A 27,698-nucleotide genomic window follows, 5' to 3' on the forward strand; every position below is an offset into this window, starting at 1 on the left:
AATGTCATCTTTAGTAATGGTCACTGGAGGATCATTGGATCATAGATTTTGTGCTGGAAGAAGGGACCTTAGAGGCCAAAGAGTCCAAACTCCTCATTTTACAGATGAGAAAATTGAGGCTTTTAGAGGTTAAATGATTTGCCTACCATCATACGGCCAGTAAATGTTAAATGGGATTTGAACCCCTATCTTCCTGACTCCGAGTAAAACTCCTTGTGTCGCATGCAAAATGGATAAATGTAGGATTTTTTCCAATTCACTGATAAAAATGTTTAACAGCACAAGGTCAACCACAGAAACTTATAGTACTCTAGGAGAGAGCTCCTTCTCAGTTGACATTGAACCACTAAAGACTAGTCTTCAGGTCCAGTCATCCAACCATTTTGAAGCTATCATCTAGTTCATAACTGTCCTTCTTGTTCACAAGGATGATATGAGAGACTTTGTCAAATACTTTGTTAAGATCTAGAGAAACTGTAGCATTTCTCCAAATCTAGCATGACCAGCTCTTAATGAAATCATGCTGGGTTATTTCTTGATCACTGCTTCCTTTTCCAGACATTCACTAACCATTCTTTTAATAATTCATTTTAAAATTTTGTCAGAAATTGCAGTCAAGCTTAATGGCCTATACTCTGAAGATTCCTTTCTCTTTTTTGTTTTGGACATTAGAATATTTGCTCTTCCCTAGTTGTGTGGCACTTCTGATCTCCCGAATCTTTCAAAGATCACTGACAAATTCTGAAATCACAGCCACAACCTCTTTCATTTCCCTGAGTCTAGAGCCTGTATCTCATCAAGGACAGCTAGGTTCTCTCTCTCACTATTTCCCTGCTTATATTGGATTTCAACTCCACATTAACTGTTTTTGACCTGCACTTTCCAGTCCAAAGGTCATTCTATGTTGTAGAGGAAACAGAAGCAAAACAGCTGGGCAGCTTTGCCTTTTCTCATTGGTTATTTTCATCCCATTCACCCAAGCAACAGTCTTATTTACCCCTTCTTTGATTCTCCTTTTCTGCTATTTTAAGAATTCATTTTGATCCAATTTACATTAAGCACCTAAAATGTGCAGGTCCCAGTACTTGGCACTGGAGACACAAAGATGGAAAATGACATGGTCTCTGCTCGCAAAGAGCTTACAATCTTGAATTATCAATGAATTATCTACCCATCTTAGAATGACTTAAAGATGTAAAAACAGGACTCATTACTAAAGCAACAGAGCCATAGGATATGAGCATGTCATCAAGGGACACGGAGGGAGAGCCCTCTGAGTCCCAATTAATAAGAGTAGGTTCTTACTAATGATATTTGCTTCTGTCCTCTCTACTTCACTCACCTGAGAATCCGATCAGAATTTGAGCTACTCTTGGAAGGATCGCCCGCCTGCGGCTGTTGCTTCTCATGAGATTTGGCTAATTTTTCAGCTGCAGCAATGGGACACCCAGACAAACTAAGGAAAAAAACACAAGGAGGAAAAACTGAGCATAAGGAACAGGGAGACATCTCCCTTGGCTCAGGATTTGCACTGAATGTGTCTTGGTCTTATTGTTGCCATCTCACCCCCCCAAGCATGAGCACTCACAGAGCTCCACAGGTGTGATGGGATGGGGCCACTGGAAAGGACAATGAAGAACATCTAGAAGAAATTCTAAGCAAGGGAGGGCATTACGCCTGACTACTCTTCTATTTCCCTCATTGGTTCCTTGTCCTCCCACTCTCTAAGTGTGGGTGTCCCCAAAGGCTCTATCCTAGATTCCATTCTCTTCTCTTTTTGTACTCTTCATTGGTTATCTCATCCATTTTTATGGTTCAACTATCACTTCTATTCAAAAGATTCACAAATTTACTTATCCAGCACCAATTTTTTCCAAGTCCTCTCCTGAATTTCACTAGCTCCGATAAACATCTGAACCTAAATATCCTCCTGGAACCTCAAACTCAGCATGGTAGCAAATGAACTCATCATCTTCCTCCCTTAATGCTCTCTTCCTCTCATCTCCTCCTTTCCTATTGATGGCACCACCATCCATAGAAGAGAATTAAAGGGGTTGGAAGAGTTAGTTTTTAAAGTAAAATGGGGATAATTGTACCTGAAGTTCCTACCTCTGAGAGTTATGAGAATCAAATGAGCTGATTTATGTGGAGCACTTAGTAAACTTTAATGTACTACATGGTTGTCATCTTTTATTGCTATTATGTGCCCTAAAGCAATTAAAAAACCATAAAGTCATAGTTCTAGAGCTAGAAGAGAACTTAGAGGTCATCTAGTTCCTCCTGTTATTTATTTTTTTTTTATTCTGCACTTAACAAACACAAATAGAATGAACATCTCTATATGCAAAGTAGATCAGAAAAGGAACATTGGATAATGTGAATCTCTATTCTACACAACTTGCTTTTCTTTTTAGACAGGCAATAAATTCTACATGTTTTAAAGTTGTTCTGCTTTCTGTGATTCTTTGTGGCCCTTCAGTTAAAAGTTAAGAAAACTGAGGCCCAGGAAGGTTAAGTGACTTGCCAGGGATTACAGAAGTAGTAGGCATTGGAGACAGGAGTTGATGTTTCCACCATTATTTTTTGGGAACCATGGTCATGTCATCTGACAATGTTCATGAGCATAAAAGTCACTTAACCTCCCTGGGTCTTAGGTTGTTTCCTTATCTGTAAAATGAAGGGATAATTTCCAAGGTCCCCTTTCAGCTCTAAATCTATGAAACTCTGAATATATAAACCTAGGTTAGAAACTTTGGGGTTTCTTGGGGGACTTTTCACTCTTTCTCATTTGCCATATCTGATGCTCCTCGTCTGATTTGAGGCCCTATACTTCTGGCTCCAATTCACCTTTTCAGAAGCCAAGGCATATTGATTCTACTAACATGAACTTCTCTTGCCTTCATCCCCTTTGAATCACCATCTCTAATGCGGACTATTATACTAACCTCCTAAGTGGTTTCCCTGTATCCAATTCTTATCCTCCCCAATCCATCCTGTGAAAATAATCCTCCTAATGCACAGGCTGATCTCCTGTTAAAAAATCTTCAGTGATTCTTTATCATCTATGGGATAAAATATGAAATCCTTGCTCTAGTATTTGAGGCCTTCCACATTTGGTCCCAACCTATCTTTCTAGCTTTATTCCACATTACTCCCTTTTATGCACTTTCTATTCCAGACAAACCGGACTGCTAGTTCCTTCCCAAACATCATTTGTCCTCCCTAGCCTCTGTGCATTCACAGATTCTATCACCGCCTACCCAAGTCCTTCTTTCATTCCAAGGTCTGACTCAGGGGCCACCTTTGTCATGAAATCTGCCTCAATCCTCCTACTAAAAGTGTTCTCTTCTTCTTCCAGTTTTCTTAGAACATTTAATTGGAATCTCTTTTTAAATTTTATCATACTCTACCTTTAATTTTAATTATCTTTCTAAGTGTCATGTCCACCCTAGGGTTAGGCCAAGGCTACTGACTCCTTGAAGACAGAGACTATTTTTCATCTTTATATCCCCAGTGTGGAGCATAGTGCTTTGCACACAGTAGGTGATTATTTGTTGAACTGAATTTGTTGCTGAAATCCAAATCTTGCCCACTGGTCTTCAACAAACATTCTTTGGAGTTACTTCTCTCTTTACCCTCTGAGAAAGGGTAGCACCACAGATTGCTACCATATGCCCCACACAGTAGATGCTCTGAGAAAATACCAAGTCAGCAATGGAATTTTTCACGGTAATTAGAGTAGGGAAGGGAAAGAGAAATCTCAGGTTGTGGGCCAGGAGGCCAACGTTGCATTCTGCATGATTGTTTGCTCTCTTTGGGTATGGAGTTGGTTTGGTTGGTGGCTCTACCCTCCCAAGAGCTGTAAGAACTCTTTGAAAAAGAATACACCCTTATTCTGGTTGCCTGGGTCTGACCCAAAACTGAGCCACGATGGCAAGCCTCATAGCTTATTGGGTCTAAAAAGGACCTTTGAGATCATTTAATCCAACCCCCTCTTTTAACTGAGGAGGAAACTGAGACCCAGAGAGGTTGAATGACTTGCCTAGTCATTTGTGGCAAAACCAGGAAATGAACCCAGACCCTCTGACTCCAAACCCAGAGCTACATAATGATGGTGACTTGTCATAGCCTCAACACCCAGGAGAGAGAGACTGGATCATGCAAGGTGGTTCTCTAAATCCATTTTCTAAATGAGCTGATCAGTGAGATTAGACAATCATCATATGTTACAGTCCAACCAGGGAAAGGGCTCATTATTGACTCCACCAGGGCAGATTCCTTCCTGCCTTCCCTGCTGCTCATCTTCTATAAAGGCTCTGTGTGTGTGTGTGTGTGTGTGTGTGTGTGTGAGCATAACTTATTTTTACACACCATTAGCCCTGGGCTCACCAGTAGCCAGAAGGGAAGAAAGACCCTGTGGCCTGACCGTCAAAAGATATGAGACTTGGTTTGGTTTTACCATGGCCACCCAGTATAACCTTTTATTAAGACACCTAGCCTTGCAAAGGGTCTTGGTTGGTCCATAAATTAAACAGTGACAGGGGATTCTATAAAGACTTCTAGATAATGGACATCGGGTAATGTGAAAATAGAGAGACAGAGCTGTTTGCACTTGTTAACATCAATAGAGTACAAAATAAAGTATTTTAATTTCCTAATTCTGGCTTGGAGAGGTTATAGTGTAATTACAACAAGTTTTAAATTTAACCTTATCTGGTTTATTAGACTGGAGGCTTTCTCAGTAACATTACTAGACTGTAAGTCTTCCATGAATGAAGTGGAAACTAAACTAACTTAACTAAATTCTATCTCCACAAGCATCTAGCACAGCGCTCTACACACAGTAGGTACTTAATTCTTGTTTATTACATGAATGAATGATTGAATAAATGAATGAATGAATAAATGAATGAATGAATGAATGCACAATATAACGTCCAACTGCTCCAGGTACAAATACTCACATGTCATTCATTGAGCATGATCATTGATAACACAAGGAATTAATGCACTTGGGTGAGAGTTATGGAGGTGTATTCAATCAATTTTAAATTATCTTCATCATGAGGAACACACATGGAATAGATGATTGCAATCCACATATGACCCAAATTTCAATCTCTTTTTACTTGGACTTCTCACAAAGAAAATAATTGACTAATTTGAGGTTTTTTCCCCTTAGTTTCCCTATTATCTCTCAACTAAGAAGAAAAGGACACTCAGTTTCTGTCTTGCAAATAGTTTTCTGGCCCCAAAGTTCCATCTGTCTTCTGACATCAGTATCATCCCATATCTCCCCTTTTCTGGTCTTGTCCTCTTCTCTCTCCCTTCCCATCTTGTGCCTCCCTCAGAATCATTGGCAAGCAGGAAAACCAGGCTTGTAGTGAATGAGAATCAAAAATTGTTGGGTTTTCCCAAAGCCCCAGGGACTGACTCTTTCAGGCTATTGGCCAATGGGCTATTCATTAGGCACAGTTGTTAGCAGTTTGAGGCCCCCTGAGTTGGTCAGTGGCTCCACCCTCCTATCAGCTTGGTGACAAGTACCTTCTGTGTGTGTTCCGGTTGCTGTTTACGTGACCTTGCCCTGTACAGCCAGGAGTGGGGCATTTCAACACATTCTCATGCATGGCCAAGACTGTAGGAGAGACAGGGAAGGGGAGAAGGGAAGAGGTGAGGCAGAGTTGAAAAAAAGAGACAGATAATCAAATCATTCTACAAGCCACATTCTAGGGCTTGAGCAAACAGAAACGTTCCTTTAGGGTTTGTCTATAGGAAAGGAAGAGCCATAGCCATTCACTCTTAAATCAGATATGGGATCTAGGTCAAGTATCAAGTATGGGGGGAGGGGTGTGTGTGTGTGTGTGTGTGTGTGTGTGTGTGTGTGTATGGTCTGTGCAGAAGGTAGAAGGGGTGAGTGAGCCATCTCCTACTTCTTTTGAATTCTTCCTTTCTATGGCAGAAAAGAACAAGTGCCTGGCATTATTGCCTTTAATCCTTCACATGGGCTGCGGTTTCCATCTAATTGTAATCTGTCTTGTGCAGTGATCACCTTAAACATGAAGAAAATAATTTGTTTTCTGAGACTTTCCTTTTGTATGTTTTGAATTCAAGCTACAATGAAGGTGACTATTCTCATCTCCCTAGCACCTTGTCCCCCAAACCCAATTCCTGCAGTTCTGTATTTATTATAAGCCTGCAAACTGGAATGACAGATAAGGCCAATTTGGCCATTATCCAATTATCCCACACACAATGTTATTTATGTTCTAAGAGTATTCTATTTCAGGCTCAAGGAGAGATCAACTATAGCTTCTCTTCTAGAGCATTGTCCACATGTACCCACTGGCTATCTGCAGGCACATCTGACATGTTGTAATTGTGAGTTCAATGACTGGTTATGGGGAATGTTTTATGTAGGCAGTCCCTATGCCACTGGATCTGGAGCCTATGGCTAATTGGAGGAACTGGGTAAGTGTCTGACAGCCCAAGGCACCATGAGACCTGGCCTGAAGTGAACTGCTTGCCCTGCTGAATGACAGCAATGCATTGTGAGCTTTGAGGTTTGGACAAATGTCATGGGCCAATGTGAACAGTGACTATGAAGGGTACTCACTCTCTGGAGGAATCCTGTCCTTGTGGGGGCAGCCAGACAGACTACGATGATGAGGGTACAATCCTGTGACATGACCAGTTCCATCACAACCTGGAGTGGGGCATTTGATCTCACGCTTTTCAGCTCTTGAAGCATCTAGGAAGGAACGCAAGGGGAGAAGACTGGAGTTTCCTCTGACTTAGGAGTTATGGACAGATGGCCCCAGACAAAGGAAGAATAAGAAAGGGAAGGTTACAATACCTAACACTAGTTTGCTGTTCAGAGAAGGAGGAGCTGAGGGAAGAGGTCATGGAAGGTGGCATAGGGATTTCCTGAGACTAGAACCATACTACTCAAATGTTCAATCAGAATAAAATGTGACTTGGGAAAGCCATTTCTTCTTAACACCAACCATTGGGATAGAAATTGAAAATTTCAGTCGATGATCCAAATATTTCTAGCCAAAAGGCTGGATACACTCACTGATCAGTAGAGCTGGGACCTTGGACATCAGTTAATTTAACCTCTTTATTAGACAGATGGAGAAATTAAGAACAAAAGAGTGAAACTGACAGGTTCAAAGCCACTCATCCAGTGAGGAAGAGAACCAAGATTAGAACTTGAGTCTCCTGACTCTGTCCAAGGTGCTTGGTATCTTTTACACAAAAGTTATCTAGATAGTTAGGGCAGTTAGCTGGTATGGTGGAGAGAGTGCTGGCCCTGAAGTTTGGAAGACTCATCTTCCTGAGTTCAATCCAGCATCAGATCCTTACTAGCTGTGTGACCCTGGGCAAGTCACTTAACCATGTTTGCTTTAGTTCCTCATCTGTAAAATGAGCTAGAGAAAGAAATGGCAAACCACTTCACTATCTTTGCCAAGAAAACTCTAAATGTGATCATGAAGAGTCAGACACAACTTGACAACAATCTGGATAGTTGATTGAATTTTCTTTTTAATCTGTTTTGGAAAAATTTTCCCAATAGAAACCCATCTGAAATGGGATGGCACTGGGGCAAACAAGTGTGCCTGGGAATCAGATCAATTCCCTCTGTCAACAGACAGGCCAATGGGGAGGTAGGGAGCATAGTATTTAAGCTGGTAGATCTTTAGCATGGTACTGTAGGAAGAATGTTGGTCTAGTGTCAGAAGATCTGTGTTTAAATCCTGATTTTGTCACTTCTTATATGTATGACTTCAAGCAAGTCACTTTATATCTAGGGTCTCAATTTCCTCATCCATAAAATGAAGGCTTGGACTAAATCATCTAGTTCCCTTCCAATTCATCTATGAACTTTTGAGATAAACTATGGAAGGCATACACTTCATGGAAGGAAAATAGAAGTTGACTATCTGAGGTCACAAAGACCTGTAAAAATAAGGTTTGACTAATCTCCTAAGCTGGATGGTGGCTAGACTCTTCCTAACTGATGACTTAGGCCAGAATCAGTTTCCTAAAGATAGCTTCAGTCTTATATCCCCAGCCTTACTTTACATTATGAAATGAACTTTTTCCCAGCCAAGCTGACATACATGAAAAAGGGTCTATCCTTATCCTCAATCTGTGCCTCTTAAGTACTTGGAGTATTCTCATTCCTCTCCTCCCCACTCCCTGGCCAAATAACCAGTCAGGGGAAGTACTAAGCCAAGACTCTCCTCAATGGAGGTTTTCAAGCAAAGACTAGATCATCACTAGTTAGGGATGTCCTTGAGAAATAGTCTTGTTCAAGTATGGGTTGAACTAGGTAATGTTAGAGGTCCCTTCCAACTCTCTGAGTCTGGGACCCTGAAATTTTTAAAGCCATTTGTATCTGTCATTTGGATAGAATCTGTAAAAAATCTAGTTATTCAAACATTTTTAAGTGGCTGGATAAAATCTCAAAACACTCAAGGCATTTGGGAGGAAGTGTAAGCCCTCAGTGAGAATATACAAAGCTTCTTTAGCTAACTGAACATTTGGTTTACAGAGCTCTTGGCATTGTTTTCTCATTCAATCGTTGGACAGTCTCTCTGCCTAGCCCTCAACCTTCTTCTCATCAAATGATATCGACAGAATCTGTAATAGTTCTCATCACTAACTGACTGTATGTCAGCCTTGACACCTCCTTGAGGATAGAACCAAGCTACATTTATCCTTCAATTCAGCAGTAGCTTTTTTTATTTTTACTGGATTCTTGATAGATCTTCCCACCTTCCACCTTTCTGTCATGCACTATGAGCTGCTACCCACCCAGTATCAGAGGAAAAGAGGACACCCAAGAAGTCCCATCTTTAAGGCAGCTTAGATTCCATTTCATCGGGCCAGTTGTGTGTGGGTAGTAACATTCACATTCTTTTACATTTAAAATCCTACTTGTAGGAAAGTCAGGGCCTGGCTTAAGAGCAGGGGAACTGAGTTAGGAAAGCAGCCTACAAATGGGGCTGGCATCTGGCTAACCCAGAAAGCAGCTTCATCTAGAGACAGTGTAGATAGAGCCTGGAAAAGCTGGGATGGGCAGGGAGTTGGGACAGGACCCACATAGGAAACAGCCATGGAGAGTAAGGAAGGAGGGTGGGGAGAAGGGGCTAGGTCAGCCGTGGGTAGTGGGGGTGAGAATAGAGTAGAGGAGGGAGCAGGAATCCAGGTGACAACAGCCGTACCTGGGGGCATAGTGCCCTGGGAAACTGTTCAGGAGGTGACTGAAATGGGGAGCATAGGAAATGAGGGTAGGCAAGAGGCGTACCTAGCACATGGTAGGGGATTAATGAATATTTGTTGATTGGCAGGAGGCTGGATCAAGGCCCGCTGGTCAGCAGAGGCAGGCTCCAGGGTAAGTCAATACGATGCTGCCCGAGGCGGGAGGGACCCAACGGAATATGACTAGACTTACCTTTGCTGTAGTAATTTTTCCGGACTGTGTCCAGGGGCCGGTTTTGCTTCCCATCGGCCTGGAGCGGTTTCCCTGCTTCAGATGGCAACCGGCCGGGCTCCCGGACTACCCGCACTTGCTCCGCTTTTAGCGCGATGGCCTGTTCCAGGAGGCCCAGGTTTCCCCGGGTCATCATGTCGTACATGTCTGACTCGTCGGTCACCGCGGACTTCTGGGAGTGTGCATCGTCGTCCTTGTCGCCGTCAGAGCGCACTTCGACGATGACCGAGTACTCAGGCTGAGGGCTGAGCTGGCTGGGGCAGTGAGGCTTTGGGGGATCCTGGGAGGCATGGGGGACTTCTTCACAGACCACTTTAGGTGGCTTCTCTTCCTCCTCCTCCTCATCCTCCTCTTCTTCCTCCTCCTCCTCCTCATCCTCATCATCCTCGTCCTCTTCCTCATCGTCTTCTTCCTCTTCGGTGGCCTGTGCCCCAGTCTGGGCTTTGCGGGAGTCCTGACTGGCCAGGCCTTCTCGGGGCTCCAGACACAGCTCTCCACCTCTCTCGCCTGTGACCTCAATGACTTCCTCAGCATCTTCTGTCTGGATGAAGATTTCCTTGTCTCCCTCTCCCCCGGTTACCCCCTCACGGGCGCCCTCTTGAACCAGGTGGACGATGTTGGCTCCAGACTTTGCAGCTTGCCCTTGGCTCTCAGGCAGCTGGCCCTCAATAGCCAGGGTTTCTTCTGCGATTTGGCCCAGGTTTAAGAGAGAAGTGGCAATGATTTCCTGGTAGCTGCTGTAATTGGCCTTGGAGGGGCCAGTTGGACCACTAGATGCATTGGGTCTGTAGTGGGACTTGGTAGGGCTCCTTCCTGCACAAAGAGAGACTGTAGATATGAACACTTCCCCTTCCTTCCCAAGAGTAAGTGGGAGTTGATCTGATAGTAACAAAAGTACCACTAACAGATGGTTAGCACTTTGTACTCTTCTTGTTTTAATCTGCACTCATTTATTGGTTATACTTGCATTATCTTTCCCTAATAGTGACCCTGAATTCCAGACACCCCAGTCTTACTTATAGAGAAGAGAGGCAGTTTGTGTTAATGGCTTCTAAATTAGGAAGAACTGGGTTCAAGTCTTTCTTTTGGGGTCCCTGGCAACTCTAAGTAAAACTACAGATCAATGAGAAGGTGTTTCAGCTTTAGTAAAATAAAAGTTCCTCACCAAGAGCTCACTAACCCAATAAAATCACAAGTTAAATAACAGAAAAAAAAATTAAAAATATGATAGACACTTATGACTAGAAAAGAAAGTGGGTGGGAAATATTGTGAGAATGAGAGTCAGAAGACAAATAGTCCAAGTATTATATGAGTAAGGAAGGTTCTGTAACACTGAATGTACCCTCTTGAGGATTTATGAAAGACCTGGATAAGAAATATGCACAGGACATGCTTGGTAGGACTGTGATCTGTACTAGTGGTGAGGGTATTCATACTAGTAAAATCTCAACTCCATTAAAGTACCAAAGTTGATAGTATTTATCTTTGTATCTCTCCCCTCCCCAGCAGCCACCCTCAGCCCAGGACCCCTGAATATACTTGGTGTTTAATGCACATTTATTGAATGTTGAATGAGTAAATAGTAATTATGCAAACTATCAGAAAAGCCTGCAGAGTTTTCAGAAACAACCAGGCCCCTAAATGCCATTTCATTATAAAATTTCCACCCCACTTCTCCCCTACCACCTTCCAATATCATTCTCTTCTTCCCCCTAACCTCCCAAATTTTCTCCTGCAGCAAAGACATATTCCTGCAACCTTAACTCAGAGACCAAGGAAAATTTTCACTTAAAAAATACAGGAAAGCATCTTTTTTTGTCTAATTTCCTTTAAATCCAGGCTCATTTCTTTTAGGTCAGGGCTCATATAAGCCCATGTTAAAAAATGAAACCAGCATTGCCATGTTAGAATAATTCTTTCTCATAATAAGATATTAAAAATGTACTTTACACTGTCATGGATAAATCAAATGTTTGTAAATTGATTCATTTTAAATGCATTAGGGGAGTACCCTTTGAAAAAAGGGACTTGCAGTGAATCCTTTGCTGGTTACCTCTGTAATTTATATTTTGTAATATGTCATTTTTTCATATAATTTTTTCTTAATGCTGAGGCCAGTAGGGCATTTACAAGGGGGAGGCTCAGGCAACCCTGAAAGGCACACACCACTGCAGGTGTCTGCCCCGTGTCAATTATTTGGCGCTTTCTGGGGGAGCCTCCCAGCATTCCTGAGGATAAGAAACCTCTTGTTTTCAGAAGGGTTGTGTGTGCTCTTGATTTGGGGAGGCTGAGCCAAGCTAGTGTTCATCCCCCCTCAAACATGGGACTCCCTTGACATCCTCTCCCCGCCTTCCCCCTCCTACCCCGCCCCAAACCAGAACTCATAGGGACTCTAATTCTTCTGCAGCTACACTAAATGCCCTTTGTTCAAAATGTGAAAAAGCAAACTTTCTAATCAGAGTTGACAAAGCACCTTCAGCTGGCTCCGGGCTATGAATCTCCTCCTGTTCTATGGGTTCAGGCTCTTCCTCTTCCAAAGTTCCTTCCGATTCATCGGAGACAGAATCCTCCTTCGCCTCTGTCTCCTCACTGCCATCACTATCTACATTGTAGCCTTCATCAAGAGCCAGCTTCAGAGGATGAGATTTCCTCTTGGACACCAGGTGCTCCGCCTCCGTGTCTTGAAGCTTTCTTTTCTTTGCTAGAGGACAGCTTTGTAAACTGGAAGGAAGAAAGGACTCAGTTCAGCATGAGGCACAAGGAAGTCTACAGACAGACGGGACCTAGGGAGGTCAACACATCCATTTTCCTGACCAGGTTGTAACAGCCAAATCATGCAGATGAGAATTTGTTCTGTTTTTAATACCTCGGAGGTTAAGGGGAAAAGGACTGATTGCACGATCCCTTTCAACCAGTCTTCCTAGAGTTTAAACATTCTCACACGCAGAACAATCCTTTCTTGAATCTTACCCCTAATATCTTATGACATTACAAAACCATTTCCTTCTTCTATCCTCAGGTTAGGTTAGGATGATTGTCAGGAATACCAATTAAGACAAACTTCTTTCTTTTTATTCTTACTACTGCCCTTTCCTTTTCTTCTGTCCTCCAGTTGTTCAACACTGGGCAAGTCACTTAACCTCTGTCTGCCTCAGTTTCCTCATCCATAAAATGGGGATAATAATGCTACCTACTTTTTAGGGTTGTTGTTTGGATAATACTTGTAAAGTATTTTGTAAACCTAAAAGTGCTATATAAAAGCTAGCTAATATGTTGCATTCATTGTTTGTACTGTCCTTAATTTTGTGACTTTAATGTTAAACCTTACAAAATGATAATTAGAATATAATCTCTTTCATGGCAACAGTTTTTTTCATTTTTATCTTATTCCTAGTACTTTCAAGACATGGTGCCTGGCCCATATTAGTTACTTAATAAATGTTTGTTGAATAAAGAATGAATGAATGAATGATGGAATGATCATCTGAAAAATTATCACAAAATGAGCCTCATTCTAGTTGTGGAGAGAAAATTCAACCCAGTCTATGCTTCTCAAAAATACAGAAAATGGGAGAGGTGCCATGGGAGAGGTACTGCAGTAGGATAAATCTTGCAAAGGGCAGATGTTCTCCCAAAATGTAATGTTACTGATAATTGACATTTGTGAGGGGCTTTAAGGTTTGTAGAACTATACCTGAACCCATTTGAGCCTCTGAACAGCCCTATCAGGTAAGGTTTACACATATGAACGCCACCCTGTTACACATACACATTAGAAAACTGAGGCTCAGGGAATTTAAGTGACTTGCCCATTTTCACATAGCTAGTGTCAGAAGTAGGACATGAACATGGGATCCTCCTGATTCTAAGTCCAGGCCTCCTTCTACTGGGTCACACTGCCTCCCCAATGGAAACAAAAGTTGAGTCCTCCAAACTACAGTCCAATGAATCCAATGATGACACATGGAAAAATTCTAGAATGGTGATTAATTGTGTGCTTTATGGGCCCTTAGGAAAAGGTGATTACTATGCACCAGTATGAGTTCATTAAGACGCGGTTATAACACATTCACTTCCTTTACTTTCTGGCAGGATCGCTAGACTGTCACTAGGATGCCATAGACATAATGTACTTGAATTCTAGCAAGGCATTTAGCACAGTCTCTCATACAACATCCTCATGGTCAATATGGAGAGTTGTGGACTGGATGATGATAAAGTTAGGAGGATTTGGGCCTCCTTGAATGACTGCCTCCAACAAGTTGTATTTAATGGATTAATGTCAGTCTAGAATGGGGCATCTCTGGTGGAGTGCTCTAGTGATCTGTCACTGGCCCTATTCTATTCTAGATTTTTATGAATGATTTGGATAATGGTATAGATGATAGTTATTATGTTCATGGATTACACAAAACTTAGAGAAAGAGATATTGCATGGCAGAGCTAGAATCTAGAAAGATCTCGACAGGCTAGAACAAAGGGCCAAAGCTAATAAGGTAAAATCTAATAGGGATAAAGGTTAAGTCCTGTTCCTAGATTTTAAAAAAAGTCAATTGTTCAAGTACAGAAAAGAAAAGATATAGCTAGGAAAAGTTAATGTGAAGAAGACCTAGGGATTTTAGTAACCTAAAAGTACAATGTGAGTTAATTATGTTACTTAGTAGTTTTTAAGCTAGTGCGATCTTCAGCATCATTCACAGAAGCATAGTGTTCAGAAGAAGGGAAGTTGTAATCCTGCAAACTCTGACCTGGTCAGACTGAGTGCTGCTACAATGGGAGCAAGGGGAGCAGCTGAGGCTTTCCCCAGCTTCTAAAAATGGGGGGGGTCCTGTTTCTAGGAGATGTGAAGTTTTTCCCATGGTGATCTGGAGGCTATGCTCCCCATGCCTTGTGCATTATGGTTCTCTACTATCTCTTGCCCCTATTGGTATTGGAACAGGTAGGCATTTGGAGAGGGCAAAAGAGTGATGTGGAAGGCCAGTGAAAAAAGTAGGTAGGAATGGGCTCTCCCTGTGCTGTTGCTCCCAGGAACCAGTGGGCAGGGTGGCAATGCTCTAAGGACCACATTCTTTCTGGGCAGTGCTTATTCCACTGACCAGCTAGTGCTTGGGAGTTCCCAGGATGTCCGTGAAGTGCACTGTCTCCTTGGACAATATCACTGGTCAAGAGAAAGCTGGATCTTTTCACCACAGTTCCCTGGAGCTCCTTTAGGGCCTGCTCTTTCCAGCAGAAAAGAGGTCCCATAGAAACATAATCTCCCTGAGGAGCAGTGCAGGATCTATTCCTGGAGGAAGCAGATGATTAAATATCATCCTAAGTGGGCAGCCTATGGAAGCATTTCATTATCTCTGGAGCAGTCTGGTCCATGTTTGTGGAAGGTCAGGAATGTGAGGTCCCTGTTCTTTCCTCATGGTGGGTGGATGGAGGGTATCCTGGAGATGGGTAATCCTGTGGTTATTCCTCTGGTCAAATCACATGGCATTATTGCCTCTAGTGCTGGGTGTCACCTTTTAAGAAGACATTGGCAAGCCAGAGCACAAGACTTGAAGGGACTACATGTCATTCTCTCTAGGCAGTGTAATGGAAAGATCCCTAGATTGGCATTTGGCAGACCTGAGTTTGAATCCTGGGCCCTGGCTCTTGTTAGCTGAGTGACCTTCCTCATCTGTAAAATGAGGACCAGATGATCTCTAAGGTTCTTTCCTTCCTAATCAGAATCCTGTGATTTTTATAAAATCATGGCTCTAACCTTCTATGGCCTATTTAAATTTATGCGACATTGATCAGCCACAGATACTAGGAATCGCAAAATTCTCCATGCCACTTCTAGTGCAGATACTGTTGAGGGCTAGATTTTTTCTAAACCATTGAATGCATCTTGAAGCAAGTAGATAAGGGACATACCTTCAGAGCCTAAAACAGCTTAGTTAGTTCTTGAACCCAATTACAGATGTATCTCCTTCCTGACCCAGCAGGGAAGAAAAGGCACACCCAGATGAAAACCATCTGGCCTTTTCCTTCCTCTCTGAAAATCTTTCACTTCCCAGCAAAGGTGTCTTACCTTCTGTGCCTTGAATACTTCCCACGGATGTGCCCTGAACCATTGCATCCTGGTGTGGGGCAGCTTGAGGAGGAAACAAACAACAATATAAACTTGGGGGTGACTTTGAGGCTTGATTTTAATTAGAATGAAGAAGAATCTGCATTTAAGGAACAACCCCCCACCCTCCAAAAATCTATATGGTAGAAAATAATTTTATTTAAGTCATTCTCATCCCTTTGCATTCCAACTAGGAAAGAAGGGTGGAATGGCTGCTTGCAGTTTGCTAAAAATTAATGAAATGACTCACCCCATTTAATTAAATGAATGGTTCATTATAGTTTTATGAGTGTGTTTAATTAAAGATCTGTATGTGTAAGACCAAGTCTTTTAAAACCCGGCATCTACTGTATCTTGCTTCCCTTCCCCATGGATACATATTTACAGTTGCAGAAATAGACAGGGCCACTTCTTTTTAAATTGTTCATCACACAGAATTTTGCAGTGGTTTGTGAACCACATTTAAGATGCAGTCAATAGCAGTCACCCCCTTTGATGTTGTCTGTACCTCCTGTGAATATCTGCATTTTGCAGAGGGGCCTCCCTAAGGCACACAGGCTGGTAAAATTTTCTACCAGCATCACTCAGGACTCTGAAGATGTCATCTGTCAGTAAAATGAGGGGTTTGGAATAGATGGCCTCTGAGTTTCTTTCCACTTTAGACCAATGATCCTATGAAATCAGGGGTGAATACAGCTTGCCCCACTCCAGAATTTTTGCCTTGTATATTCATTCCCTTTCCACTGGAAAGTATTGAGTCCTAAATGTAAAATCTCACTGAGGCTACTCAATCCCATGCTAAGGCAGACCTAAAGAACTCAGTTTCTAAGTTTTAGGGATTGCCCCAGATACAGTAAGGCACTGATAACTAGTAGACTCACAGATGCAGACTAAGTACTGTCTACATATGCTTCATTTGCAACCCAGAAAACAGCCAGTAGAAGAAAAAAAGTGGGGACTGTGATTTGAGACTGAGCAGAAAAGTGATTGCTTTGAGCTAAGCCAGGGAAGCAAAGCTAACAAATGCCTTTTCTTTTAAGTTCTTTATATCACTTCCTGGTTTCCAGGATCAGATGGAAAAGGCTAGTGAAGATGCACTTAGGACAGCAGTGACTGGGGGCTTGGTTTCCCTATAGATTTGGCTTCTTGCAGCTGGAGCTGGGGGCGGGGGCTAAAGGCTGTATTCTGACCATTAGTTAGTTGCCTGGCCTTCTGCCTGCTACAGTTGTTAACTGAGTGGGAGGTGAAAGTCTAGTCGGGGTGGGGAACCTGCAGCCTCAAGGCTGCAGGTTCCCCACTCCTGGTTAGGTTGAGAATCTGAGATTTGTATTTCTTGATGTAATCTGTCCTCCTCCAACCCCCATCAAAGGGAAAACTGTGATTGAATCACTGCAGAAAGCTCTTCACCTCCTTTCTTACTGGAAATGTTTTGACCTGGAGAAATTCAGCTTTGTCCTGACATGATGTTTCTTCCCTTAGGTGTCGATTTGCATGGGCAAGAAGCTATTCCCTGGCAGCCACACTTGATTAAGCCTTCCAAGAATTGCCAGGTAGTTCCAGGAAGCCCATTGGAAAGGATGAAGTTTAAACATTAGTGCCTCAGGTTCTCTTAAGGCCAACAAAACTTATTCAGGAAGATTGCCTGGACCTCTCCTAGCTCTGAGGAATAATCTGCTGGGTATTCAAGTCTAAAGGTGGCCAACACTCACACTTTTTCAGGCCTTGAGACCACATGTGGTCCTCTAGGTCCCTGGGTGTAGCCTTTTGACTAAGTCCAACTTCTGTAGAACAAATCCTTTTATTAAGGGGATTTCTTCTATGAAGTTTGGATTCAGTCAAAGGGTCACCCTCGAGGACCTAGAAGGCTGCAGGTTCCCCACCCCTGTTCTAGGGTTTAGGAAGGAAACAAGCATTTATTAAACACCAGTGCCAGGTATTGTGCTAATTTTTTTTTTTTTAACGAATATATCTCATTTGAACTGGAAATAGTGTTACCAGGACATCAGTGAAATATGCCCTACTTTAGCATGTGCCATTAAGAGTCAAGAATTTGGTATTTAAAATTAAAAGTACACCTTGAGGAAATGAAGTATATAATATAATTTAATATGAAATGAAGTATATAATATAATAATATAAATGTAATTTGAAGCTAAAGTATAATAGCCTTATAAAGAAGAGCATTATACTGAAAGTCTTGTGAATGGAGTGCATGTTAAATTTTATGTAGATATGTGGATATTATGTATCTATCTAATAGGTTTCTACTGTAATGATCTGCTTCCTTTGTAATTTGTAGTCCTAAGAACTTAAAAAAAATAAAGGCCATCCTTAAACTTATATATAATATAATGTGTGTATATATATATATGTATGTATGTATGTATTTGATCCTCAAAACGACTCTAGTAGGTAGATACTATTATATTGCCCAAGTTACAGTTGGGAGAACTGAGGCAGACAGAGATGAAGTGACTTGCCTAGGGTCACACAGCTAGTAAGTATCTGAGGCTGGATTTGAACTCAGGTCTTCCTCACTCCAGGCCTGGAGCTCTAGACACTATACCACCTAGTATTGTACAATTACTATTATGTTTTAACCTGGACTTGCTATGACTCCATTAGTATAGGGAATTCTTGGTGAGGAAACTCTTTCTGCAAATGTGGGTTGTCCCTTTCTCAGTAATTTATAATCTTAAAGAGTTGTCTAGAATACTTTGTGGTGAAATGACTTGCCTAGGGTCACAAAGCCAGGATGTATTAGAGATGGAGACTTGAATCCAGGTTTTCCTGAGTTATGAGCCACCCCTATATCCGCTATGTCAGTGGTGTCAAACTCAGATATAAAAGGGGGCCACTAAACCATACATTAGTATCACTACAGGCTGCATATTGACTTAGAAAACCACATATTAACATTATCTATGTTATATCATATTTTATTTATTTTGTTAAATATTTTTGTTAAATACTGGTTACATTTTAATTTGGTTTGAGCTGTACTCAGGAGGGTTGGTGACCAGGGGCAGTATATTTGACACGTCTGCCCTATAACATGCCATCACAATACTACTACAACTGCTAATTGATACTTATATAACACTTTAGAATTTACAAAGAACGTGCCTCACAGGTTTGGCTGAGCTTAGCTCTCAAATCTTGAGTGGCCAATAGCACCTATAGAATTAAATAACAATAATTCACCTTGATATGATGCTTTAATGTTTGCAAAGCACTTTATAACATGTTGTTTCAAGTGAGTCAATAGCTGATATTATTATCTGCTTTCTTTAATGTTTGTTGTTGTTCAGTCATACTCAGTCATGACTGACTCTTCTTGACCCCATTTGGGATTTTCTTAGCAAAGATACTGGAGTGGTTTGCCATTTCCTTCTCCAGCTCATTTTAAAGATGAGGAAAGTAAGGTGAATGGAGTAAAGTGACTTGCCCAGGGTCACACAGCTAGTAAGGGTCTGAGGTCAGATTTGAACTTAGGAAGATGAATCTTCCTGATTTCAGGCCCACCACCCTATGCACTGCAAAGCACTTTAACCCATTTTCTCAGGTAAGCCTCATTACAATGCCGAGAGGTCTTCAGGCTCAGAGATCAAGCAACTTGCTCAAGGTCACACAGCTAAAAAGTGTCAGAGGAAGGATTTGAACCCAGGTCTTCTTTATTCCAAGACCGGGATTATACAAGGGTTGTCTGCCTTTACAGACAAGATTACCTTTACCTATCTTGTCAGGAAGTCACTGAGTCAAACCTACTTATTTTTTTTTTTTCTGGAAGGTCTTTGTATGAGGAATGAACTTTGATATGAGGAATACTGTGCTGGGCAGCTCCCACTTCTCCCAAGGTCCTCCAGAGGCAGCAAGTCTCTTCTTTTTAATGTGCATAAGTGGAAGAGAGCACCTCCCCCTCTTGCCCTCCCTTACCCCTTTGTGCAAATAATCTTAAAGCCCATTTCATTTTAATTGGCTGCAGGCATGACTGAAAGAGATTGCTGTGTTCAACTGCTCCAGACACACTTTCACTGACGGCATCACAGAGAAGTGGGGCAGTGTTTGTGGTAGCAAAGGCCTGGGAACAAAAATGGGGAGTTTATTCGGGGAGAACAAGGGGTGCTCTGATGAGCCCCTTACCGGCGTTGGTAATCTTTTCACATCCTTCCACGGTGACCCCTCCCTCCCGCAAGAAATTCGTCTATGAGATGGCATTAACACCTAACTTAAGTTATTCATTTTCATTTTGGCAGCAGCTTCACCGTGTTGCATTTTGATTTTTTCCATCCAGAACAGAAGGAACGATTCTTAATCAAGTTCCCTCTGTCCTGTTCCCCTCCCCCCAAACCCGTCTTTGCTCTAATCGCTATGCTACAAATTGCTCCCTTTCTTTCATTCTCTCAAGAACTAGCTTTGAGACTTTTTACAAAAAGCTTCTTGTTCTAGTGCAGGCAATGCTGAGGTTCCAATTAGTCAATTAATCGTCCAGTTAATCAGGCAATTAGGTGACAGCTGCAATGATGGCTTTGTGGAACTCTGCATGCTGCCCCTGAAATATGTCACCTGCTTCAATTACCCATGTGTTCAGCCATAAAATGGAGGCATCAGGAAGGTCCAGAGTTTCCTAAAGCCAGCTTCAAAGAGCAATTATAGCTAGAATGTGGACAAACCCAAATCTCAAGGAACTAAGCCCGTTTAGGATGGCACACTGGGATAAGGGACACTTTCTTAGAGGGGAAACTGGAAGCGGTTACTTTGACCATCAGTGCAGGTCCCTGTCATCCTGCTCATGCTCCACGAGTCTAGCTTCTCTGAACGTTCAATGCAGTCATGACAAGGCAAAAGCATCATTGTCCTTTAAGGGATGAATTGTTACACTGCTTGGATTGTGCTGGTAGTATATAAATACTGAACTGAATCTGTAAAATTAGGAAGTGAACCTGACCACGAGATATCAAGGGCTCCATTCTTAGAAAACCAGTCACTATTGACTCCCAACCTTTGTAGGCTGTGTACAGTTTTATGAAATGCCATCTTTGCAGACAAGGCCAAAAATCTTTTCTTCTTAACTAGGTAGGAAGCTATCTCATAGCTGATCCCAGCACTGAGCCTCTGGCTTGGAAAATGAGACACCCATGTGTCTCCCTTCTCTCCTGTGTATGGATTTTCAGCTGAAGGCCAGAGATAATAGATTGTAGTCAGATAATTCTTTTCTCCCAATAGAATTGTGGCATAATGACTTCAACAGTAGACTTGAAGTCAGGAAGACTTGGATCCAGATCCCAAATGAGGGGCTTCTATCTGTGTGATCCCGAGAAAGTCACCTAACCTTTCAAGACTCTGTTTCCTAATCTGTAAAAAATATAACTGTAGTATTTATTTCACAGGATTGTTGAGAGGACCAGATAAGATAGTACATGCAAATTTGTCATTAAGATGCAATATAAATAACAGTTATTGCTATTATTTGCTACCAAAAATTATTTCCTTTTGCCATGGGAGAGGGCCAAGAGCCAGAGACAGAAACTACCTCCCTGACCTCAACTCTCCACCTCCAATATTTAATATCAGAGTTGAAGGAAAAATGTGGGGAAAACCACAAAATTAAAGAGCTAAAGAAGCAGTGGAGTTGAGCAGAATCCCATAAGCCAGTGTAATCATATTTGACTCTGACTATAATTCGTTTATGCTTTAGGGGTAAAAATATGGTTTGATGACATAACCATAAATTTATCTCATCACATATCCTATTCTCTCTCTCTCTCATTTAATCATTTAAATATAACTTACATTTATATGGTGCTTTAAGGTTTGAAAGGCCTTCTACATCTATTATGTAATTTAATCTTCAAAATAGCCCTTTCCTCCATTTCATGAAGATTTGGTAAAAAAAAAAAAAACAAACTTTTTCCCCCAAATGATTTCTTCTGGCATTTTTTTTTTGCTTTAAAATAGCAACCACAGCTGCCCATGGGGGCTTTCTGAGGGCTCTAAGAACATTCATCAGTTTCACAGTGGGAGTCAAAATGATCTAGTCCAGAATATAGTGTACAGGTTAAAATCCTTCCTTTTCACTATCACTTGGTTCTTTACCTATATTCTCTAATAAAAGACTAAAGATATAGTGCCTGCCTCTCCAAAAAAGCAGAACTTCTCAGGAACCTGAAAACTTTTTATAGGAAAGGAGGATTTGTAGGAAAATGAGGTATCAGTTATCCTTGCCCCTGATTTCCATACAACGTTGAGTAAGTCACTATTCTTTAGTAAATATATAGATGCAAAACTTTCAGAGTTTAGGAAAAAGTTACCAAGAATGGTGGAAGTCAAAGACCCAAGTACTTATATAGTCCTGCCCCATTTCATTATGAAGTAAAAAGTGGGGTAGGGTGAGATTTTTGTGTAAATATGGCATATCATTGATTATAATTTTGTCTTTAGTTATGATGATCTGAGCATTGCTGTCAACACTTATATTATCATTGGATACTGTGGATGAAGTTATACCCATAGTATATTGGCTACTAGGATTAGAATAGGAAGTGACCTTAGAAATCATTTTGCTCAATCTTTTCATTTTACATTTGAGGAAACTGAGTGCCAGAAAAGTGATATCATTTGCTTAAGGTGATATAAGTAGTAAGTAGCTGAGTCAGAATTTAAACCCAGATTCTTTCACTTCAAATTCAATGCTAGTTACATTATACGTGGACACTTGTGGTAGGTTATTTTTTTTAACATGTGATAGCTCTTCTTTTATAAATGCTCAAATACTTGTGTATCTGTGATTTCACTGATTTAGAAAGTCTCTCCCACAATACAGATTGCATCTCATCCATGCCTGCTCATCCTGTATGATTTTTGTCCGTGTTCTTTACCATAAGGGTCCACTTAATGTTCTGGAGACCTTGCTTTCTTCTTTTATGTAGTTTTTTGAGGCTTTAAAATAAAACAAGCATTTTGTAAGAATTATTTTTATTTCTATTCTTTTAAAACCTGAGAAAATTGTTTGACTCTCAGGGACTTTCCCACTGGTCAGGTTTTCCTGGCTTCAAGGCCAGCTCTCTAGCCACCAAGCCACATTGCCTCTCAAGAAAGGTACAGGATAATAAGAGAAGAAAACAGAGAATTGCAAATTAAAAAAAAAACTCACACCCATCAGATTGGCAAAGATGAGGAAAAAAAGGAAAATGATAATTGCTGGAGTATCTCTGAGAGTATAGGAGTCCTAATGCTATTGGTAGAGGTATGAATTGGTCAAATTGGTCTGGAATTGGTCTGGAAAGCAATTTGGAACTAGACCCAAAAGTAGCTAAACCATGCATTCCTTGTGACTCAATGATACCTCTACTAGGTATAGTATCCCCAAAAGGTCAAAGATATAGAGAAAGGACCCATATATACAAAAATACGTATTGGCAAATTTTCTGTTGTGGTAAAGACTCTCAAGATGAACTGTTCCAACTCATAACTGAACAAAACTACCACATCCCTATGAAGTGACCAACCAACTTCTTCTTCAAGACTTGCAGTGATGGAAAGAACCCATTCCACTTCTGGGTAGCTCTGATTTTTACAAAATTTTCATTAAATCAAGCTAAAATTAACCTTTCTGCAAATTCCATTTACTGTTCCTAATTCCAGGGATAAGTGGAATAAATTTAATCTGCTTCAAATATGGAATCCCCCCAAGACTTCTCTTCTCCAGGCTACATAGTCTCACTTCCTTCAACTGATCCTTGTATGACATGAATTTCAGTCCTCTTGGTTACCCGTTCTGGATACGCTCCAGTTTGCCAATATCTTTCCTACAATGTGGTACCAGGAACTAAACAGAATTCTCCAGAATTGGTCTGACCAAAGTAGAATTGAGGGGAAAATATGGAATTAATTTATTAGGGTAAGGATTTATAAGAAATTAGGATGAGGTTAAGTATGTGTAAGAATTACTGACTTTAAGGGATAGCATCAACATTGATGTGGTATATAAATAATTGTATAAGTAACAAAGGAAGTGGAAAACTAACAACCTGTTTTCTTTGTGTAAAAGAATTATTTACTTTATCTGTGGGGCCTTGATTTGATTCATAGTTCTGCTTCTCATTATCTGTTTAATCTTTTCAAGTCGCTCAATCTCTCTGGGCCTCAGTTTCTTCATCTATATAAGGGGGAGGATGAGTTAGATGATCTCTAAGGCCACCCCCAGCTCTTTGTCCTATGATTCTATGATCCAAGAAAGTATAATGGACCTCAGTGGATAGAACACTGGGATACAAGTATTATCCAAAGAATTGTATGTGACCATATAGATAGGAAAATGATGATTCCCTAAGAGCTAGTTATCTTCAGTTAATCAAGAACATGAATTGCTAGACTAATCTAACTTCCTTTTTTGATATGGTTGCTAGACTAGTAGATTAGAGGAATATCATAAACATAGAAAGCTGGATTTCAGTAAAGCATTTGATAAAGTCTCTTGTCATATATTTTTAGACATGATGAAGAGGTGTGGGCTAGATGTTAATAGGTAGATTCAGAGCTGGTGGAGTGGCTACATATAAAGATTAGCATCATTAATGGATGGAGGTGAAATTGGAATGGAAGGTCTCTAGTACAGGGCCCCCAGGGAGCTGTCCTTGGTCCTATGCTGTTTAACATTTTTATCAATGACTTGATAAACTCTGACAGTATGCTTATTAAAAACAGTAGATGATACAAAGCTGAGAGGGACAGCTAGCACATTGGATATTAGAGTCATGATCCCAAAAGATAGCAAAGGGCTAGAATTATAAGCCAAATCTAACGCTATGAAATTTTGTAATTATACATGCAGAGTCTTAAGCCTGGTTTAAAGACAAAACCAACACAAATTGCAACAAGTACAGGATAAAAGAGATATGGTTAGAAAATTATTCTTATGCAAAAGATCGGGGTTGGGGTATGGTGGACTAGAAGCTAAACAGGAGGCAAAAATATGGCATCACAGCAAAAAAATGCAATCTTACTTTAACACTTCAATGGATTTTTGAACTCAGAGGCACGTATGATCCCTTTACCAATGCATCTCTCAATCCAACTTTGATAGACTTAGCTCTTCTCAGCAATGCAAGGATCTAAGACATCTCCAAAAGTCTCATGTTGGAAAATGCTATCCACATCCAGAGAAACAACTATGGAGTTTGAATGCATATTGAGGCATACTATTTGCTCTTTTTTTTTCTTCTGTCTTGTTTTGTTTCTTCTTTCTTGTGGTTCCTCCTATTGGTTCTAATCCCTCCTTACAACATGACTAATGTGAAAATATACTTAATAGGAATGTATATATATAGCCTATATCAGACCACATGCCGTCTTGGGGAAGGAAATGGGAAAGGAAGGGGAGAAAATTTAAAACTCAAAATCTTGTGGAAGTGAATGTTGAAAACTAAAAATAAATTAATTAATAAGAAAATTTTAAAAAAGAAATTTGAGTCAAGTTCACTGACATGAAGTTTAAAGACTATCTTTTTCCTAGTTTTAAAAATCTAAATAATGTTCATTTACTTCCAGACCTACAGTACTTCTCCAATTTTGTACAGCACTAAGGAGGTAGGATGCATTATCACCCTGGCCTCTTCTTGTCCTATGCTCAGCATCAATCCTTTTTCCACCTTCTTCCCTAACAGGTATAGCCATTACCTGCCTCCTGGTGTCCCACATTATCTGCTACCTAGAGCCTTGTATCACCCAAAACTTTTACTCAAGTCCTTCTGTATTGCAAATGGAATACCATAGGACTGCTGTTCAAAGGTCTCTCTGGTGGAAGGATATTCTGGTGGAGGATTCAGGGATGCGGTAGAAGCAACCCAGGGAGCTTCAAGCCTTGGTTGTGGGATTGGAGGATTATAGGAAATTCTTACGGTTGGGAAGTTGGATCCAAGACCTTTGCTTTATTTTGAGTGTGAATGTGAGCATGTATGTGGAATTTTGTCATTAGGAGAAATTGTCAGCATTGATGCTTCTTATAAATAGTTATAGAACTGACAAAAATGAAAAATTTTTAGTGTTTATATAAAATTCATGTTAACTACAGTCATTTAAGAGAACTAGATTCTCTTATGGGAATTATGATACACATAGTAACTGTTATGTACAACATTAATGTGACAGATTAATTTCTGCATAAGTTTTATTTGAATGCATTAATCTAACATTTATGCTCAGTCTTCTCTTGATTATGTAGCGTGGACATGTACTCATACCGATACATCAAAGATCTTTGATTTTGTCATTGGGTGATTTCCCCATGTGGGAATTCCTTTTCCTGATGCAGATCACAACCTGTGTTTACCATAGTCTTGGAGGGTCATCGAGGTTCAGAGAGGATAAGTAGCTTGCCTGTGGTCATAAAGCTAGTGTCAGAAGGTGGATTTGAATTGGGGCCTTCTTGACAATGCCTTACCTTCTGTAATGTATCATCTCTCTTCAAAAACAAAAGGGAGGCAAGTGTACACAATGATAAATAATTTGACTAGTTACTGCTCAAAAGAGATGCTTCTAGTTTCAGCCCTGCTACTGGCTATATCACTCGTTGTTGTTCAGTCATCTCAGTCATGTCCAACTCTTCCTTCCTTCCTTCCTTTCTTCCTTCCTTCCTTCCTTCCTTCCTTCCTTCCTTCCTTCCTTCCTTCCTTCCTTCCTTCCTTCCTTCCTTCCTTCCTTTCTCTTTTCTTGGCAAAGATATTGGAATGGTTTGCCATTTGCTTCTCTAGCTTATTTTACAGATGAGGAAATTGAGGCAAACAGGGTTAAGTGACTTGCTTAGGGTCACACAGCTAATAAGTGTCTGAGGTTGGATTTGAATTCAGGTCTTCTTGATTCCAGGTCCAGCATTCTATCCACTGTGCCACCTAGCTGCCAATATGACTCCTTAGGTTACTCGTAACCTCTCTGGGCCTCCTTTTTCTCAATCTGACAATTCATTTATTCATTCACAAGCATTTAGTAAGTTCCTACTGCATGTTAGACATTATCCTAGGCACTGAGGATACTAAGACAAAACCAAAACATTCCTTGCCCTTGAGAAGTTTAAATCCTATTTCCAAACATATGTTATCATCTATAAGGACATAGATAAATCATAGTACTAGGTGAGGTGATGCAGAAAGAGCATGCTTAGTTTCTTTGGGGGAAGGAAAAGAGTCAATATAAATCCAAAATGCAATTATTACCTGTTTGGGATTTTGCCAATAGCCATGAGAAATGCCTAATAAAAACCATTTAGAGAAAAAGGGTAGAATAGGAAAAAGGATAGTTTTATATATGTCTTCCTCCCCCCAGAATGAGATGAACATTAGCATTCTTTATTTATTCACTAGCACACATCATGGTGGGTGCTAGGTAACTCGAAAACTGAAAATAACAGAAAAGTCTGTTATTTGATTGAAAACAACAGAGAAAAACCGAGACCCACAAGATTCCACAGTCTAGGAATTCTTATGTTTTTTTTTTTTTAAAAAGATCTTAGTCGTGTCTATTCACAATGACGACTGCTGGAAACAACAGAGAATATGTATTCCTGCCAAGGAGAGATTCAGTGGGATTGCTTTTTAAATGAGGTGTCACATCTCTCCCTCCTTCCTTTAGTCTGTCCTCACAGGTACCCCCTCTGTCTCCTAAGACATCAGACTGATAGGTCCAAGGGACTCCTGCTGGTTATCTCATCTATTAGTACTCTCTCTCTCCTGAAGTTATGCTTTTATTACTTTGTGACTACTTTGCATTTGCTTACTTATGTATATAGGATCTTCGAGCTAGAGCTTGAAGTGAGTTCAGAGGTCATTTAATCCAACTGTCTGATATTTGGCCAATAGAATGTAAGTCCCTCTATAGAAAGGACTGTTCTCTCTCTGTCTCTTTCTTTATCTCTCTCTCTCTCCTTTCCTTCCTTTCTTCATTCCTTCTTTCCTCCCTTTTTCTCTCTCTCTTTCTTTCTCTTTGTATCTTCAGTGCTTAGCAAAGGCCTTGTACATAGTGAGTACTTAATCATTCTTTGTGGTATTAAATTGAATCAGCAGTTGGATCTGCTGAAATTCTGAAAAAAAACCTCTAAAAGTGCT

At 40.7% G+C, this 27,698-nt stretch overlaps 1 protein-coding gene across 1 annotated transcript in view; it reads right to left on the minus strand.

Moving 5' to 3' along the window:
• Positions 1 to 27,698, minus strand: part of MYT1 (myelin transcription factor 1) — a 190,148-nt gene that overhangs the window by 63,897 nt on the left and 98,553 nt on the right. The window contains exons 5-9 of the mRNA XM_027850027.1: positions 11,974 to 12,221; positions 9,461 to 10,312; positions 6,614 to 6,748; positions 5,545 to 5,635; positions 1,343 to 1,456 (exon numbers count right to left, since the gene is read on the minus strand). Of these exons, the coding sequence (XP_027705828.1) occupies positions 1,343 to 1,456; positions 5,545 to 5,635; positions 6,614 to 6,748; positions 9,461 to 10,312; positions 11,974 to 12,221 (1,440 nt within the window). The remainder of the gene's footprint in view (positions 1 to 1,342; positions 1,457 to 5,544; positions 5,636 to 6,613; positions 6,749 to 9,460; positions 10,313 to 11,973; positions 12,222 to 27,698) is intronic.

This window comes from Vombatus ursinus, unplaced genomic scaffold (assembly GCF_900497805.2).
Source record: "Vombatus ursinus unplaced genomic scaffold, bare-nosed wombat genome assembly UNPS02000580.1, whole genome shotgun sequence".
Taxonomy (NCBI): Eukaryota; Metazoa; Chordata; class Mammalia; order Diprotodontia; family Vombatidae; genus Vombatus; species Vombatus ursinus.